Source organism: Suncus etruscus, chromosome X (assembly GCF_024139225.1).
Source record: "Suncus etruscus isolate mSunEtr1 chromosome X, mSunEtr1.pri.cur, whole genome shotgun sequence".
Lineage (NCBI taxonomy): Eukaryota > Metazoa > Chordata > Mammalia > Eulipotyphla > Soricidae > Suncus > Suncus etruscus.
In genome coordinates, this window is record NC_064868.1 from 4,642,460 (window position 1) to 4,661,256 (window position 18,797).

Consider the following 18,797-nt stretch of genomic DNA (forward strand, 5'->3'; position numbering starts at 1 on the left):
GTACGAGGGCAGATAAATACTAATCAAAAAAGAAATTTACAGTGTAGAACTGGTCATTAATAGTCAAGGTGATGTCCTTTTAAAAGCAAATAAACTAATATTTCATTCATAAGGAACAAAATAGATGCAATGTCCATATTTTGCCAAGGTAAAATCTGGGCAGTAGTTAGATGAATATAAAATTGGACTATAGGTAGTTTGATTATGTTTTGAATTATTTTGTCAAAATGAAACAGTGATGAATTACCCATTAGTGAATTGAACACTTTATAACAGGAAAAATTTCTAACTAGAAAGTTTCTTTTTCTAGACTTTTTATTAGTGTATTCCAAATCTGCTACCCATTTTAATCTCAATATATTACATAATTATCAATAAGGAGGAGTATGTAACAAACACTGACCTCAAATAACAACTGCCTGTCAGTAAATGCAAAGAAAAATAGAATATTGTAATTAATTATCTAATTATTAATTCCCTTTGAATTCTTCCTGTGACATACAGTGTTTACATTTTTGACAAATTGCAGTCTTTATTTACTAAACAATAAATATTATTGAATTAACAAGAAATTAATTAAACAAGAAATATTATTGCATAAGATTAAAGTAAATACTTACCACATGAAGAATTTTATTCTCTGTTTCATACACAGTACAATCCTGGTAAAAAGAAACATAAGCATTAATTTTAAAAAATCAAGCATCACCTTTAAAATATTTTTTAGAAATTGTACTACAGTTTGAATGTTTTATAACTCATATAAAAATAGGGGCTGCAGTGGTGGTGCAAGTGGTAGGGTGTCTGCCTTGCACGTGCTAACCTCGGATGGACCACAGTTCGATCCCCCAGCATCCCATATGGTCCCCCAAGCCAGGAGCGATTTCTGAGTGCATAGCCAGGAGTAACCCCTGAGCGTCACTGGGTGTGGCCCCCCAAAAACAAAAGTATATTCATAGTGATTAGCTCTAATGGTTATATTATTCTTAATTTTCATAAATTTGTATATAAATTATACTAAATTATAATAAAACTTTTGATAATATATAATAGATAAGCATATTATTAAAAAGCATCAGAAAATCATTGTAATTATTTTCTATTGATAATTTTGCAGTCAACAATGCATTTTGTTGTATTAATTAGAATAATTCAAGTATTGATTTATTACATATTGGATAATTAAAAACACTAATATTTTTAATATAATTTTTATTTTAATCATAATGGCTTACATATCATTGACAATAATATTTTAGGTACATATTAACATAAAATCAGGGGAATTCATTTATTAACCTTCCTATAATATCTCCTACCTTTATACTTCAACTATTGAAAGCTACAAAATATACTTTGTATTATGGATTCTACTTTTGTTTTACTAATAAGTAAATATGAATTTCACAATTGAGTTCCTAGATGATAACATTTACAAAAATCATACTATCTAAGCTTCTGGACCTAATATTAAATAGTAACATAGTAGAAAGATATGCCTAGAAACTTCATGTTCTTATGACTCAGTTTCTTTAAGTAATAAATAGAGCAAGCACAATATTAGTAGCATAATACCACAAAAGATGTTGTGAGAATTAAATGAGAAAATTAATTAAATCCCTCAGCATACTACCTAGGTATACTATTAAATAATTTTAAGCATTATTGTTTAGCATAATTTATTTAATAAAATTGTATCTGTCTTTTTATCAAAGTGTAAAATCAATTATTATTTGGCAATTACATTTAGAAAAATATCCATATTCTACAGTACTGTGTAAATCAAGAATTAAGAGTCTCTTAGTCTCTTTCATCTTTGCTTAGAAGTTTAATTTTAACAAAAAAGGATTTTGTGAACATTGTTTTTGGTAATGCCATTTGTTGAATTTGCTGTTTTAGAGAAGTACATGTATTTCTGAAAGCAATAAATCTATCAAGGCTGGGTCTTGACTTTCTGACGGACTCTGAAAGGATTCTATGCCATAGAAGTTTGTTAGAAATATAATTATAAGTCTACCTATATACTTACACAAAGTTGAATTTAATAATTAAGTATAAATTATGTACACAGAGAAGGCAAGATAGACATAAAACATTTATATATAGAAATCACATTGTTAGTGCAGTCTGAATTTGGGAGAGCTCAATTTTATAAAATTGACTTCAAACACAATTATACTCAAAAGTTGGGAAACTGCCCAGTTCTAAAAACTGCTTCTACAAGTAGTTTCTGTTGTATAGATATAAGTTTCATTATTTACTAAGGTTCTCAGAATCAAAAGATATAATTAAATGTTCAAACTTCTGAAGAGATTTATTCAAGGGAAATATTTAAATATATAGCTTGTTAGTGATATAATAATCACTCAGAAATGGTATTATTTCATTTATCTTTAAAATATAATACCTTAGTTACATATTCCCAGTGTGATCTAAGAAAAAGGATTCCTAAAACATTACAATATTTTCAGGTATCACATTGTTTATTGTTAGTTATTGTTAGTTTATTGTTGTTATTCTTTGATTCTTCTGTTTAAATTCTTCTGATTATGTCCTTTAAAAGAGGATGCTTCAATTTATGGCCCACAGACTGCTGGTCTAGAGGCAGAGAAAGGCTGAAAACTACTAGTGTATTCTCTTGGTACTAACTTATGATATATAAACAGTTTGCAGGACAGGTGCTAAAGGATGGCACAATGATTACTATCAGTCTAATTCTTGAAATATCTTGGAAATAATTTAGCATTGGAGAAAGGGACATATTTAGGAAGTCAAAACTTTGGAGTCATTTGGTGCAGTAGGTCTATAATTATGAACTATTTCTGAGCTCTGCCCACAGAAAAGGCACAGAAAAAAATGACCAACCTCCGTAATAAATAAAATTGCCACAGTTTATAGTTGTCAAATACCATTGCACAGGTCATTTTGATTAGTGGTAAGTTTTAGATCTGTGATAAGAAATGGAGAAAATGAGCTTCAATTGACACAAGTTGTTCTGGTGGCCCAAAGAGGCAAAATGAATCCCACTGACCTACAATGGAGAATTTTTATTATCTAAAAGGATAAAAATGTTATGGATGGATACAATAAATTCAATTTAAATATATTAATATATTTCTCCTTAACTTTAAATATTCCAAATATGTAAAATAGCTTTATTCTTTGAATTCGTTCAGAAAATATTAACATATGATGTAGATAAAATATGTCATCTGAAACAGCAAAGTTCTGCTTAAGATGATACAAGTTAAAATATCAAATACAAAGAAGTAGTCTTTATGAAGTTTTACTTTCAAAATCCTTAGCGATATAAATGTCACAAAATGACACAAATCAACAAGTGGAGGCCAATTATTAAAATATCAATGTTATGTTAAAGGTCAAAATAACACTGTGTTGCACTACATCACTCTTAAAATTTTCACCTTGCAAGACTGCAGCTAAATAAGATTATTCAAAGAATGAAGTAACATTTATACTTGACAATTTTGACATGACCCACCAGATAAATCTAAGGATGATACATCAGTTGAATAAGGGTATGAAATATATTTCTACTAGTCTAAAATATTGTGATGTACAAATGAAATAGTTAACTTATATGAGAGCCCAGAGATTTAGTACAGTGGGTAAGACATTTCTCTCACATATGGCTGACCTAGGTTCAACCCCCAGGATTCCATGCACAACCACGAGTGATTCCTGAGTTCAAAGCCAGGAGTAAGTCCTCAGTGCTGCAAAGTATAGTTCATCCCCCCCCAAATTACTATATTTATATGAAATAGAGTTAATTGAAAAAGAAACATAAATATGTTAACACTTTAAATAATAGTAACATTATTCTGTAGCATAATACATATGCAATGTCATTAAAGTTTAAATCTGATTAAGGCACTCAATATATGTACCATTGTTACTCAAATTTTTCCTTTTTGGGCTACACATAGATGTGCTTAAGGCTTACTCTTTGCACGGTGCTCAGGGATCATCCTTGGCAGGGTTTGGGGGCAAAATATATATATGGTGTTGGGGCTCAAACCCAGGTTGGTTTTACTATCTCTCGGGGCCCCATATGATTTTACTTATGAGGAAGATAAGGAAACAAACTAATGAACAAGAAAAATAAAACATATTAAACATTTTACTTAAGAAGAAAATGGTAATTGCCAAACATAATGGGGTAGTAAATACTGGGTGTGTATGTTGCAGGATAAAAACTAGACTTTGATAGTGAACAAACTCTAGCATAGAAACATCTATAGAAATTGTACTAAACCATAGAAAATACCAAAACTGATTTTACTTCAATAATTTATGTTTATAGCAGGAAAAGCAACTTTATAAGGTCTTGGAAAACAGGTATTAAAACATAGAAAACAAAGCACTGCTGAAGAAGCAAAGTAACTATACTCAATCTAATGAAGTAACTTTCTGATTTTTTTTCTATATATACATCAAAGAATTTCTTCGGTATGGGACAAAATGCAGATTCCCAGGTTAATTCTAAGAAGTATATATTTAGTGGATTCAGAGTGGAGGCTCCCCAAAGTCTGATAAAAATAGTACACTGGGAAATGTTTATCTGCTATGATGTGACAGATGAATGCCAAATAAAACAAAAATGATAAAATACATAGAATTTTTTAAAAATCAGTAACCCAATTAAAAAATACTAACCTGCCGACTCACACTTTAACTCATCTTCAGATATATGTATTTAAATTTCATACTCTACCAAGTTATTTAGTATAGTTTCTTCTTGGAAAAAATTCATTAAAATGCTGGAAAAATAGTACAGCAAATAAGGTGTATGATGTACATAGAGTCCACCTGTTGTTTTCTATCCCAGGCATCCTATAGAGTCCCTAGAGTAATCTGAGTGCATAACCAAGAACAAGCCCTGAGCATAGGTGAATGTGGTCTGCAAACAATCAAAAAATGCAATAAAAAGTTGCTATTTACAAAAAGTTGTTTATTATTTTTCTTTTTTGCAGTGCTGGGAACTGAGCCCAGGATCTTGAACCCAGGGTCTCCATATGCAAGGCCATCAGTTCCACTACTAAGCCACATGCCTGACCTATAATAATTACATATTCTTGTTTAGTTTTTTACTTTACATTAGTCATATCAGTCTGTTAGTTATTGAAAGCCAAAGGGTTGCACAAAGGATGAGAGAGCATAACAGATGCAAGACAACAAAACAGGATAACAAAACATGCATATTAACCTATGAGTTTTTATTTGGGAGAAAACACATATAGTAGAGGACTGTGTTTTATTGAGATCAGGTATAATTTCATGTTTCTCATTTTATCATGCTAAATATTTAAACAGCTCTGGGTGCTTTGGGGAATTCATCTTCTTAGTAAGTTATTTTATTTCTATCAAAATATAATCTAAAAATATTTGCTTCCTAAGTGTGGGCTTTATTAACAGTTACGGATAAATCTTTTCCCAAAAGACCTTACCCCAAGCTTTAAAAAGAAAATGCACTGGATATGGAGAAATCTACATTTTATGAATCTATTCATCCAGGAAATGAACACCTCAGACACTGCAGTTATTTTTAGGTAAGGATTAAATTTAGGTTTTTAAAATTGGATTTAGAGCTATGCCAATGTATACTCCTGGGAATTCTCTTCAGCAGATCATGCTGTCTTTTACTGTACATGCCAAAAGCTTTGCATTTCTTCTTTATCATTTTTTCATACAAAGCTTCAAATAAACCACATAACAAACATTTCAGTGAACTAAATTCCTAATGAGACATGAGGATCATAATTAATTATATTAATTATTAATGTAGAGGTTTCAAATGGCTGAATACATGCTGGACATGAAAGAGGCCCAGGAACAATACCTATCTGGTTGGTGTAAGTACAACCAAAAGTAACCCAAGAATACTTACAGACATGGTCCACAAATAAGAAACACTCCAAAATACAAATCACATTCAATTATTCTTTTTGAAAAACAATATATTTATTTAGACACCATAATTACAAACATTTTTGTAGTTGAGTTTCAGTTATAAAAATAAGTTATAAAAAAATACCAGTGCAACCTTCCCACCACCAATGCCTCCATCTCCCTCTTCCCCCACTACCTGCCTGTATTCAAGACAGGCATTCTACTTCTCTTACTCACTACCATTGCCATGATAGTTGTAAGTGTAGTTATTTCAATTATTCTTTAATTTTTTAAATGTCTTTGTGGTCATACCTGGTGTCACTCAAGTATTACTCCTGGCAGGCACAGGGGACCATATGGGCTGCCAAGCATCATTCCTGGATAAGCCAGGTATTTGCATAGCAAATGTTTTATTCTCTATACTATCTTTCTGTCCCTCCCACAATCAATTATCATTCTGAAAAATGATGCAAAAGCTATACTGAGTAATATACAGAAAATCTTTTATTTTGTTACCATTGATGCTCCATACTTTGACAACAGGTAATTTCTAGATAAAAAATAATTAAGCATATACCTACTTCAGAATTGTCAGGAGCAATATGACAATAAGTATTCTGCTTCCTATTTATGAACATCAAATGACATTAAGTGAACATAAACGCAAAAGAGTTATATAAATTACAAGACATATAAATATTGGCTGCTGAATCCACAGACTGGATGAGAAACTGATGGAATTAACTAATCTCAGTCCTTTCTAACACAAAAAACTCTAATCACACAATTCCCTACTTGAGTTATTTCCACATGTCCAAGGGTGGAATATTGAATGTTATAGCTTATGGAATAGTGAATATTATATAACATATATATCAACATATATAATAGACATAATGTTAATGCCCCTTACCTAAATACAACATTGTAGTTAGATGCTATATTCATAGTATACAATTATTCATTACTGACTTCTTACCAAAGCATTAAACTAAGTTATGTGCTGCTACTTGGTAGTGTAGAGATAAGTATGTCCATACAACCCAGAAGACAAAAGTGGTTAAACTACCAAATAAAACTCCAAAAGTGTGATGACATAGGGGCACAAGATCTATCAGAAAAGAAAAGCCAGGTAAACATGCATAGAATATACACTGGTAGCAAAAAGTGTTAAGCAAAGAAAAGCACAACCCACATAAACAATGAATAAGACAGACATTTTAGTTAAAGTAAAGCTTAAGCAGTCTTAAAGAACATAACAGGCATTAGACAACTGATGAGGAACAGTTGAGGCAGAAGGACAGCATAGTTACAAGGCACAGGGACGAGAACAAGATATATGCAGAGAACTAAGCATAATTTCACATCACTAGAATATTAACTGTGAAGCTAAAAATGTAAAAATGTGAAACTGATGAGATAAGCTGGCACTCAACCATCTTAAAGAGTTTATAATTCATCTTGTACAAGATAGGAGGATCCACGAAGGAATAACAACAGCAGAGAAGTATAATGATCAAAGGTGCCTTCTGATAACAGTTCTCCTTGTGGTTATATATATATTGGTTTTGGGGCCACACCCGGCGTTGCTCAGGGATTACTCCTGGCTGTCTGCTCAGAAATAGCTCCTGCAGGCACGGGGGACCATATGGGACACCGGGATTCGAACCAACCACCTTTGGTCCTGGATCGGCTGCTTGCAAGGCAAATGCCGCTGTGCTATCTCTCCGGACCCAGTAATATATATTTAAGGGAGTATGAAGAATCAGAGAAAATTCTGACTGTGGTTTTCTACAGATTTATTTTTGTCTTGTTTTCATTAAATCTATTATATAAGATAATTTTCAGCACAAAGTTGCTAAGGATATAAATATGCTTTTCCAGTATATTGAATGAAAAACATATAAAAATAAATTAACATTTCTATTTGCAAAATCTGTAAGGAGATAGTGGAAGTTTTGAATAGCAAATGAAAGCAATAGTAGAATTCGTATTGACATTAAAAATGTTTGGGGGGCCAGAGTGATAACACAGCAGCAGGACATTTGCCTTGCATGTGGCTGAATCTGGACAGACCTGGGTTCGATCCCAGAGTCCCATATGGTCCCCCAAGCCAGGAGCGATTTCTGAGTGCATAGCCAGGAGTAACCCCTGAGAATCACCGGGTGTGGTGCAACCCCCCCCCAAAAAAAACAAACAAAAACAAAAACTAACCAAAAAAATTGTTTATTCTGAGTCTCGGGGTGGTTTTTTTTTTTTTTTTTTTTGGCCACAACTGGCGGTGCTCAGGGGTTACTCCTGGCTGTCTGCTTAGAAATAGCTCTTGGCAGGCAAAGAGGACCACATGGGACACCGGGATTCGAACCAACCACCTTTGATCCTGGATCGGCTGCTTGCAAGGCAAATGCCACTGTGCTATCTCTCCGGGCCCAAGTCTCAGATTTTGTATTTAGTATTTTATATCTCACTATGCAAATCTAGAAGAGTAATTATGTAAATATTGTAAAATATTGTAAAAAACATATTGTAATAAAAAGTATACTTAAGTATATGGAAAAATATGTAGGATACAAAAAATAAAATGTACATACAAGTGAAATGTTCTCAGGTTTGTAAAGGCTATGGAAGATATGAAAAAATGTTTATTTATGAAATAATAATACCTATTTATTTATCAGTCTGTAATAATATATTAACCAAATTATAGAATCCCTTAACTTTGATCAGGTTAGCTGGGAAGAGTGGGTGGCCAATTTCTTTTGGGACTTGGTAAAGGAGTTGGGTCGTTTTTCTGCAGGGAAGATATTAGTTGTAGGTGGAGACTGAAAGGGGTTGGAATGGTATTGTTTGTGGGAATTCAGCACCCCCATTCTGATAATATGGGCTCTACAACTTTCTGTTGGAGGCTAGATGGGTGTGGCTGTGGCTTCAGACATAAATGGGAAAAATGTCTTTACCCATTTTGAGAAGGCCTGAAATTTCAACCCTTAAAGACTTCCTGGGAAGAGTTCCAAGTCCATCATTTCCTTTTGGAGATTTCCTCCCTCCCTCCGTCCTTCCTTCCTTTCTTTCTCTCCCTACTTCCTCCTTTCTTTCCTACTCCTTTCCTTCCTTCCCTTCTCCCTCCCTTTCTCCTATATATTTTTTTGTTTTTGGGTCACACCTAGAGGCACTCGGATTAATCCTAGTTTTGTGCTCAGAAATTAATTCTTGGCAGGCTTAGGGGACCATATGGATGCTGGGGATCAAACCCAGGTCAGCCGCATGCAAGGCAAATGACATACCCACTATGGTATGGTTCCATACCCAGATTTTCAATATTTTTAAAGAAACACTATATTCAACTACACTAGTTTTACAAGCTGATACTGGACAAAGTAATAATTTATTAATTGAAATTATTTTGATTAACTGATTATTTTAACATCCCTAGAAAAGACCTGCATTTGACATTATAGATTATGTATAAATATTAAACATTTGAAGTAATTTTAAAACAATATTTATAATTGCCAAAAATCTAGTACAGCATATTTAGTTTCCTCACATTCCTATTTTGTGCAAAAAAAAGGTTTTGCAGTTTTAAAATAATTTAAAATATTGTATTTTGTTTTAAAATTCAATCTGCCTGAACTCAGTAGATACTTTGAAAAGTAATAGGATCTTCCTCTACAAGCAGATGTGTATTATGAGAAGTATATGAAGAATTTTATTTTCCTAGAATGAAAACTAACATATCTTTGCTGTAAAAGTCCTCTCTGGTTCCAGATGTTCAAATTACTTATAACAATAACCAGGTTTATATAACACAAGGGAAAGAAAATGGGATTGAAGTGATGGGAGATAGTTTTTACCTTGGGAAAAATTCAACTGAAGAATTTAAGCAAATGTAAATACCATGCCCACTGTAAATAATAATAAACATTAATTCTCCACTTCATGACCATCTACTTGTCAGAAAATAAATGGAGATGACAATATGTCCAAAACAAATTTCAAGTAGTAGCTCTGAATATTTGTTAGGCCATTTTCCCTTTTATCTATATACATAGTCTTTTATTAGATAAATATCATTCTTTTTACTAACTGATTAACACCTGAAAAAATTACCATTTGTATTTAGGTACTTGATAGCTGTAAGATCACTAAAAAAGATATTTAAATGCTTAAAATTCTAAAACTCAAGAAATGGTATAAGGGCTCTGTCCTTTGCTATGCGCTGCACACATCTCCGAGCCCATGAACCCCACCATGACATGCAGAAAAAGCCAAGCTACAAGGGCATCAATGGGAAATAATGCAGGACAACAACATACATACAGAATGAAGATGGCAGCTCTGTTGACCTACCAACAACATAGTTAAACTCTAAGACAAGGAGTTTAGAGTAGTAATATGGAGGATGCTCATAGAACTCAAAGAAAGAAAAGATCAAATTGAACAGAACACAAAGATAGAAATCAGAAGGTTCCAACCTGAAATAACAGGACTGAAAAACTCAGTAGATGAAATGGAAATGAAATGGATAGCCTCTCCAACAGAGTAACAGCAGCTAAGGACAGAATCAGCGAGCTGGAAGATGAGATGCAGAGCAACTCCATACAGCAGAAAAGAATGGAAAAGAACTTTAAAGCAAATGATCAAATAATGGAAAAATGCTCAAAGAATGTGAACAAATGAAAATAGAAATCGTTGACAAGTTCAACAGAAACAAAAAACCCATCCAAATAGGTGGAATAGACTTGAGTATTCAGAAAAAGTTTCCCAGACATACAATCAATTAATCTTTAATAAAGGGTCAAGAAATGCAAACTAGAGCAAGGAAAGCCTCTTTACCAAGTAGTGATGGGGCAACTGTTCAGCCACTTGCAAAAAAATCAAACTCTGACCTCCATCTATCACCATGCAAAAAGGTCAAATCAAAATGGGTTAAGGGTCTAAATATCAGACCTGAAACCATAAGGTATACCAAACAACACGTAGGTAAAATACTCCATGACATTGAGACTAAAGGCATCTTCAAGGTGGAAACAGCACTTTCCATACAAGTGTAAACAGAGATAAACAGATGGGACTATATTAAGCTAAGAAGCTTCTGCACCTCAAAGGAAATTGTGTCTAGGATACAAAAGCCACCCACAGAATGTGAGAAACTATTCATCCAATTACCCGTCAGACAGGGGTTAATATCTAAGATATACAAGTTACTGAAAGAACTTAACAAGAAAAAATATATAACCCCATCAAAAATGGGGAGAAGAAATGAATAATTTCTCAAAGAAGAAATACAAATGGCCAAAAGGTACATGAAAAAAATTTCCACATCACTAATTATCAGGGAGATGCAAATCAAAACAACAGTGAGGCACCATCTCACACCACAGAGACTGGAACACATCATATAAACAAGAACAATCATCAGGCGGGATGTGGGGAGAAAGGAACTCTCATTCACTGCTGATGGGAATGCCATCCAGTACAGCTGTGATGGAAAATAATATAGAGATTCCTCAAAAAACTGGAAATTGAGCTCCCATATGATACAGCTATACCACTCCTAGGGATATACCCTTGGAGCACAAAAATACAGTACAAAAATTCCTTCCTCCTACTTATATTCATTTCAGCACTGTTTACAATAGCCAGATTCTGGAAACAACCAAGATACGCCTCAACAGATGAATGGCTAAAGAAAGTGGTACATATACACAGTGGAATATTATGCAGCTGTCAGGAGAGATGAAGTAATTAAATTTCCCTATACATGAATGGATTTGAAAACTATTATGCTGAGTGAAATAAGCCCAAGGGAGAGACACAAAATAGTTTTGCTTATCTATGGTTTTTAAGAAAACTTAAAAAGTTTTCTTTGTGATAATGCCCAGAGATGAGGGCTGGAAAGACTGGTTCATGATATGAAACTCACCTTAAAGAAGGGTGAGTGTAGTTATAGAAATAATACACTAATAACTACCATGACAATGTTAATGAATGAAAGAAGTAGAATGCTTGTTTCAAATACAGGCAGGGGGTGTGTGAGGAGGGAAATGTGGGCCATTGGTGGTGTGTATGTTGCACTGGAAAAAAAGAACAACAAATAGAAAATTTAGGAAAAAGGGGGAAAAAGAAGAAAAAATGAGCAGAAAATGAGATTATATATGCTTAAATATATATTTTCTTTAGTTTCTCTTCACAAAACAATTACACTGTGTTTAATTTCCATTTAGGACTTGTTTTAATAGTAATTTAAGTGGGTGATTACAAAGCAGAATTTTATGTTGAAACCAATTCAAGCTTTATTGTTCCTTCTTCCTTCCAAATATACTACCCATATTCAAGCAAATTACATAAGTAATTTAGTAATTACGAACTACAAAAACACACATATAGGAGCCAGAGTGGTTGCGCAGGTGGTGGGACATTTGCCTTGTACACGCTAACCTAGGATGGACTGCGGTTCGATTTCCTAGTGTCCCATATGGTCCCCAAGCCAGGGATTTATTTCTGAGCACATAGCCAGGAGTAACTCCTGAACATCACTGTGTATGGTCCAAACACCAAAAAAAAAAAAATCAGATACATATAGAATTTAGATAAAAGCGAGAATTTATTAATGTCAAGCTATTTTTTAACATTTGCACAAAATTTAATTTTACTGTCTTTTCCCTTATATTTAAATATTATTGTTATACATATGTAATACTAATCTTGAATTATTTATAATTTATTGCTGGGTGGACTGCATTATGATACTCGAGTATTTCTAATTTGTGAAAAAGTAAACTTCTTGGGCTGGGAAGATAGTTTAAAGTCCTACAATGAATGTATTACATATCAAAGGGCCAGGATGAAGCTCTGGCGCCTAGTAATTCTGTAAACACTGCTGGAAGAACCATTTATCACCACTGGGAATTAGTTACTGAGCACCACTGATTGTGGCCCCAAACCAAAAAGAAATAAATAATTGAAAATAATTGAAAATGGAAGAAAAAATAATATAGAAAAGCTTCCTTGAAACACCGAGGACAACAAAAAACATATGACTTTTTATGCCTGATGAAATTTGAACAGAAGTAATATGCAAAATTTGTTATTGTTTTTGTTTTGGGTGCCATATCCTTCAATGCAAATCTGTTCAAATTTTATTGGACAGTATAAATAAAATGCCGTTTACTGGTAGTCTCTTATTTTTATATTTGGGCCATACCCAGTGGTGCTCAGGGTTTACTCCTGGCTCTCTTCTCAGAGATCACTCATAACAGTGAGTGGGGCCTTTATATGGTACACTGGATCAAAGCCAGGTAGGTCTCTTGTGTGCAAAGCAAGCATGCTACCCACTGTAGTAACTGTTTGGCCCCATCCATGCCTTATCTACACAGAAACTTTAAGAACAGTTTATGTCACTCTTCTCTATTCCTGACATCTAGCAATGGTTGAAAAGAGGTTATTTTGGGATTGAAGTGAAGAGGACATGGAGCAGAGATGGTACTGGAACATGAGTTTTCATTGTAATGTTATAAAAGCTACCTTAATTTTCATGGTATGATTTGCAGAGTCCAATTTACCTTGATTGAAATGATTCTCTAGCAAATACAAAGGTAAAAATAGAACACACATGCAAATAAAGACCTAATGAATGCAGAATGTAATGACAAATATTGCATCAGATTTTACATAGTACATTACTTCATTTCAGAAAACGAGGGCTATTTTTAAGAGTTGCTATGTCATTTTCACATATTGCAATCTAGTCAACTTCAGATTACATTCCGCTACCTTTGTTTTTGCTACCCTCATTTAAATCCAATCGTTGCTCATCTAGTATTCAGATTTATTCTTGTTTTATAAGTGTGATTAATGCACAGCTGTCCTAATTACTTTAATCAGTTCTTCAAACTATCAGTCAATTATAACTCTAATATTTCAGCTACACTATTTCACTTACACTAGGGTCTAATTTAATCTGCATTACCTATCTGATATTGGTGGTCGTTCTGACCCAAGTCAAGAAGACTACAGCGGAGGCAAAATGCTTGGGAGGTCAGGGCTTATAACTAGTAGCTTTATATTTCTTTGATTTGGTGTTCTCAGCATATGGAATTAAAGTCAATATCATGAATGCTTGTAATGATTCAATTCATATAAGATAGATTATGATTCATAAAAATGTTTTAAGAATTTATAATTCCTCTTTGTTCTACTAAAACTCTGGTCCCTTTCCTGTCTCTTAACACCAGAATGGTTTCTGGCATTGGCTCTACATTTACTACTCCGAATGCAATATGGTCCTTTTTATTAGTGACATGTTTGATACTTTTAAGAACAAATCTAAAATTCTGGTATGTGGACTTGCAGCACAGGTGGTTTATGAAAAATTGATAGCTCTAGCTGAAAGTTCAAAACTTCACTAACCTCCCTTATAAATGTTTTGGTTCTGGGCTGATTTTACCTGTAAACCATTGAAGCTCCCTAATCTGACTGCTATTCATATCATTTAGCCTATGGTGAATCAAATCTGGAAAAACCCAAAATTTTAAAAAGACTTGTCCAGGTGAATAAATGGATGATGGGATACTTCATGGAAGATATTTTCTGTAATATATATTTTCTTTCTCATTCTCATCTCATACTAAACCAATAATCAATAACCATTAAGTTAAATAAGCTTTGGTTTCATATTAAATCACTTCAGGCATCATTCTGAAATTCTGATGCCAAGGCCTGCTGCAGAATCTAAGTTAATAGGTCTTCAATGGAATCCAAACATCAATACTTTACCAAAGTTTTTTTTTTTTACTTCATTCTGAGATAATATACTTCGGGAATAGTGAACTGAAAGTATTGTGAGGCATTTTTAAACTCCTAGTTTTATATCCTGGACATGTGTGTCAAATGTTTTATCACTGAAATTCCACAAATTTTCCAAAATTGAGCTAATGACATTTGGTCTATTTGCTTCACTTGATTATTTTGAGGAATAAGTAAAAATGTTATAAAATCACTTTTAACCAAAAAAAATGTAGGGACCAGAGCAGTAGCACAGCCTTGCACGCAGCTGACCTAGGACAGACACGGTTTAATCCCCCAGCATCCCATATGGTCCCTCATATGGTTCTGAGCTCATAGCCAGAAGTAACCCCTGAGCATCACTGGGTGTGGCCCCTAACCCAAAATAAATAGATAAATAAATAAAATCACTTTTAGTAATTCAAACTACTAATAATACTGACTGCCTCTTAAACTTTATTTAATATTCCTATTTTATTGCTAATGATTCATAAATGTCATCAACAATACAGTTTGTCCAGATTAGAGTTTTGCAAACCTATTTGGGCAACCACTCCCTTTTCAGAAAAATAAATGTACCCCTGGAAATCTACTTTCCTTAATGCAAACAAACAAAAACATTCCCTGCACCTCTTATAACAGGCAACTAAGTCCCTGTGGATCATTCCAGTGCTCCCTCCCCCGTAGTACAGTATTATTACTAATTTCCCACTTTGGGAAACACTAATCCATATGATTTTTGTTTGAAGGAAAAATTTAAAATGTTAATAGAAAGACACAAGGTAGAATACATTTCAATTCCAAATATCAGTTCAGAATAATAGGGTATTGGGCAGGAGAACATTTTTGTGATTTAAATGAGAGGAAACTTCCCAAACATGAAGCCTTGTGTAATATTTAGTGGGGTAATGGGGACTGTAGGCAAACAATAAGTGTTTGAGAAGGAAGTTAATATTTATTATATAAATAGCTGCTAAATAATATTGGGTAGGCATCTCCCAGCACATTTAAAAGCAGAACACAAAACCTAAATAGGAGCAAGATACACAAGAAAATATTTACAAAACTAAAATTAATAAAGAGATCTCATTGAACTTTTATATTCACTAGTCCTCCTCTATGTTTACTAATTCCTATTCTGAGCATTATTACTACATGGTGTTAGAACAGTGCTATATATTGTTATGGCCCAGGTTCTAAATTTTGAATCAAATTTGATTTTTAGTGAAAAGTACATTCTAAAAAGATTTTAATCTCTAATTATAAATCACTCTAAATAATTTAGAATTTAGAAATTCTAATTCAAAAATTCATTTGACATATCTAGAATTGCACATATATTTATTTGGGGAGAGTACAAAGAGGTTAGCCAGTAAACAGAACCTTCTGTAATTCTATAATTAGGCTTGTCCTCTCAACCTTTGGTCCTCTTCATAGAAATACCCTTCTTCTCCTTCCCCAATTACATAAATATTTACTGTGCCACCAAGAATGATATTATAACCACTGTTTCTTTAAAAATCAGAACCCTAGCATTTCAAGGAATCATTAGAAAGATTTCTAAAGCTTTAACAACTATTTTTGGGGTAATCATAACATATTTCAAGTTTGGAAAATAAGTGTTTTCTCTTATATTATTGTTTATGTTTTCATAGGCATCAATGTTATAATAGCAGCTAATTTAAAATCTCATAATTGACTTAGGGGTAAAATCTTAAGGGAAATAGAAATCCTTTTCATTTTTCTTTTATATATTTTTATTAGGCACCATGATTTACAAAATTTTGTTTTTGTTTTTGTTTTTGGTTTTTTTTGGTTTTTCGGGTCACACCCGTTTGACGCTCAGGGTTACTCCTGGCTAAGTGCTCAGAAATAGCCCCTGGCTTGGGGGCACCATATGGGACGCCGGGGGATCGAACCGCGGTCCTTCCTTGTCTAGCACTTGCAAGGCAGACACCTTACCTCTAGCGCCACCTCACTGGCCCTGATTTACAAAATTTTTAAGAGCAGTGTTTCAGGCATACAATGTTTCAACACTGTATCTACCACCAATGTCTCCACGTCACCACCTCAGTAAATTCAGTTCTGTTACCTACTTTGGGGGGGCTGTTATCATTGGCTATTTTTAATTCCCTTACTATGCTACTTTATATTCCACATAAGAGACATTATTTACATTTGTCCTTCTCACTGATTGACTTAATGTAGCACGATATCCTCCAGTTCCTTCCATAGAGAAACTAAATTCAGGATTTAATTTTTTCTTAGTCAACTAGTATTCTACTCTGTGTCTGTTCCACCTTGTTTAGATCCACTCATTTGTTCTCAGACACTTGGATTGTTTCCAGATCTTGGCTACCATGAGTAGTGCTGGAATGAACATAGAATTTATTCAACAAACATGTATTTTCCAGGTACCAGAGACGGAGTATTTGAGGTTAGACACCTGTTTTTACTGAGTCGATTAAAGCAAATGTCACTTATTGCTTGTGTCTTTAAAAAAGAATAACCATAGTACATCACAAATGGTAACATAGCAAAGGTTCTCTTATGAAGTTTATTTTATTATATAGTTGTATTAGAATCATCTCTCTGAGTTCTACATATGATACCTTATATTTAATGTAAGAAATGATGATAATGCCTCTCTTAGTGATATTTTTGGGTTCTTGGAATAAAAGTCAGATCTCATGCATGCAATGTATGCACTTTACCATTGAGCCACATCCCTGGTCTTCTTTGAGAGAAAAAATTTTCAATCCTCTTGAAAGTTGAATTGTATAAGATGACAGAATGACAAAAATACAATAATTCAAAGAGTAGGATATAAATGAAAGTATCATATGTAAATAAGCCATGTGTTACATAAATAAATCATAAACAGTGAGGGCAGGATGTGGTACAAGGGTAATGATGAATGTGTATCCAGCAATTACCCTCATAGGGAGATACTTAAATTCAGGCATATATGCAATGTTCATGATCTGGAACTGTATAGACTTGCAGTAATATATACAACTATGAATATAAAGTCAAAGTGAATGAACTACAATGCCTAAATCAAACATTAATAAATTTAGTAATATAATTAAAAAGTAATACTATTTCAACAAAGCTCAAAATATAATAAAAATGTGTGTTCAGAACAGTATACAAATCTATCCCTAAAGAAGTCATATGAAATTATTTATAAGAAAAAAGGTAAATAAAAGGCAGGGGACCACAGTGATAGCATAACTGGCCAAGCAATGCTCTGTATACAAAGACCAGGTTAAATCCTAGGTCCTCCAACAACTGATGAAATAACCCCCAAGTACTGAGCTAGTAGAAATCAATAAGCACCACTGGCTGTGGCCAAAACAACTCCTGAAATAATAGAAATAAAAGATAAAGAAGCAAGATGAGGCAAAGGGAAAAACACAATAGTAACTTAAAAATATCCGCAATGTTCTAAAATACCACATTAACAATGTTAATATATTTTAAACATGTATATATGCATATCACAGGCATTCTTTGTATATATGAAATATTAGATATATTTAAAATTGGGATACAGTGAAGAAATAGCATAGTCTATGAAGCAATGGGTTACCATTGGTGTTTAAGATAATTTAATTAGAATGCCACATATCTTGTTCAACTGTGACTGATAGTGAAAATTATCTCTTTAAAAATATTTTGGCAGGATTCTCAGATATGCAACAGAGTCTATTTATAAAAGAATAACTCTATGAAAATAATCTATGTAATCATTAATCTTCATAATATAGCTAGGAAGTTTAGGTTTTTACTTGCAAATCAGGCAGTGTCAGAAACTTATAAATAATAATATACAACTAACCACAATAGTCTAAATATACTTTACTTTTCTTGTAAAACAATAAACTTATAGAAAAATGTACTTTAGGTTTCATTTTCTGAACCTTTTAAAGTGTACAGTTATGAAATTTTAATGTAAGAAATGAAAATTTTGTATGTATTCTGATTATGTCTTTGAAGAACTATAAACATAAAGTAAACAATACCCATTTCTTCAATAATTTCCAATCAGCTAATAAAATTTTAAAATAAGTTATAATAAAACTGAATTAAATATA

General features: G+C 33.1%; 1 protein-coding gene across 2 annotated transcripts in view; it reads right to left on the reverse strand.

Moving 5' to 3' along the window:
* Positions 1-18,797, reverse strand: part of CNKSR2 (connector enhancer of kinase suppressor of Ras 2) — a 298,808-nt gene that overhangs the window by 184,212 nt on the left and 95,799 nt on the right. For both annotated transcript variants that reach the window (XM_049766782.1, XM_049766781.1), the window contains exon 5: positions 621-662. In XM_049766782.1, the coding sequence (XP_049622739.1) occupies positions 621-662 (42 nt within the window). The remainder of the gene's footprint in view (positions 1-620; positions 663-18,797) is intronic.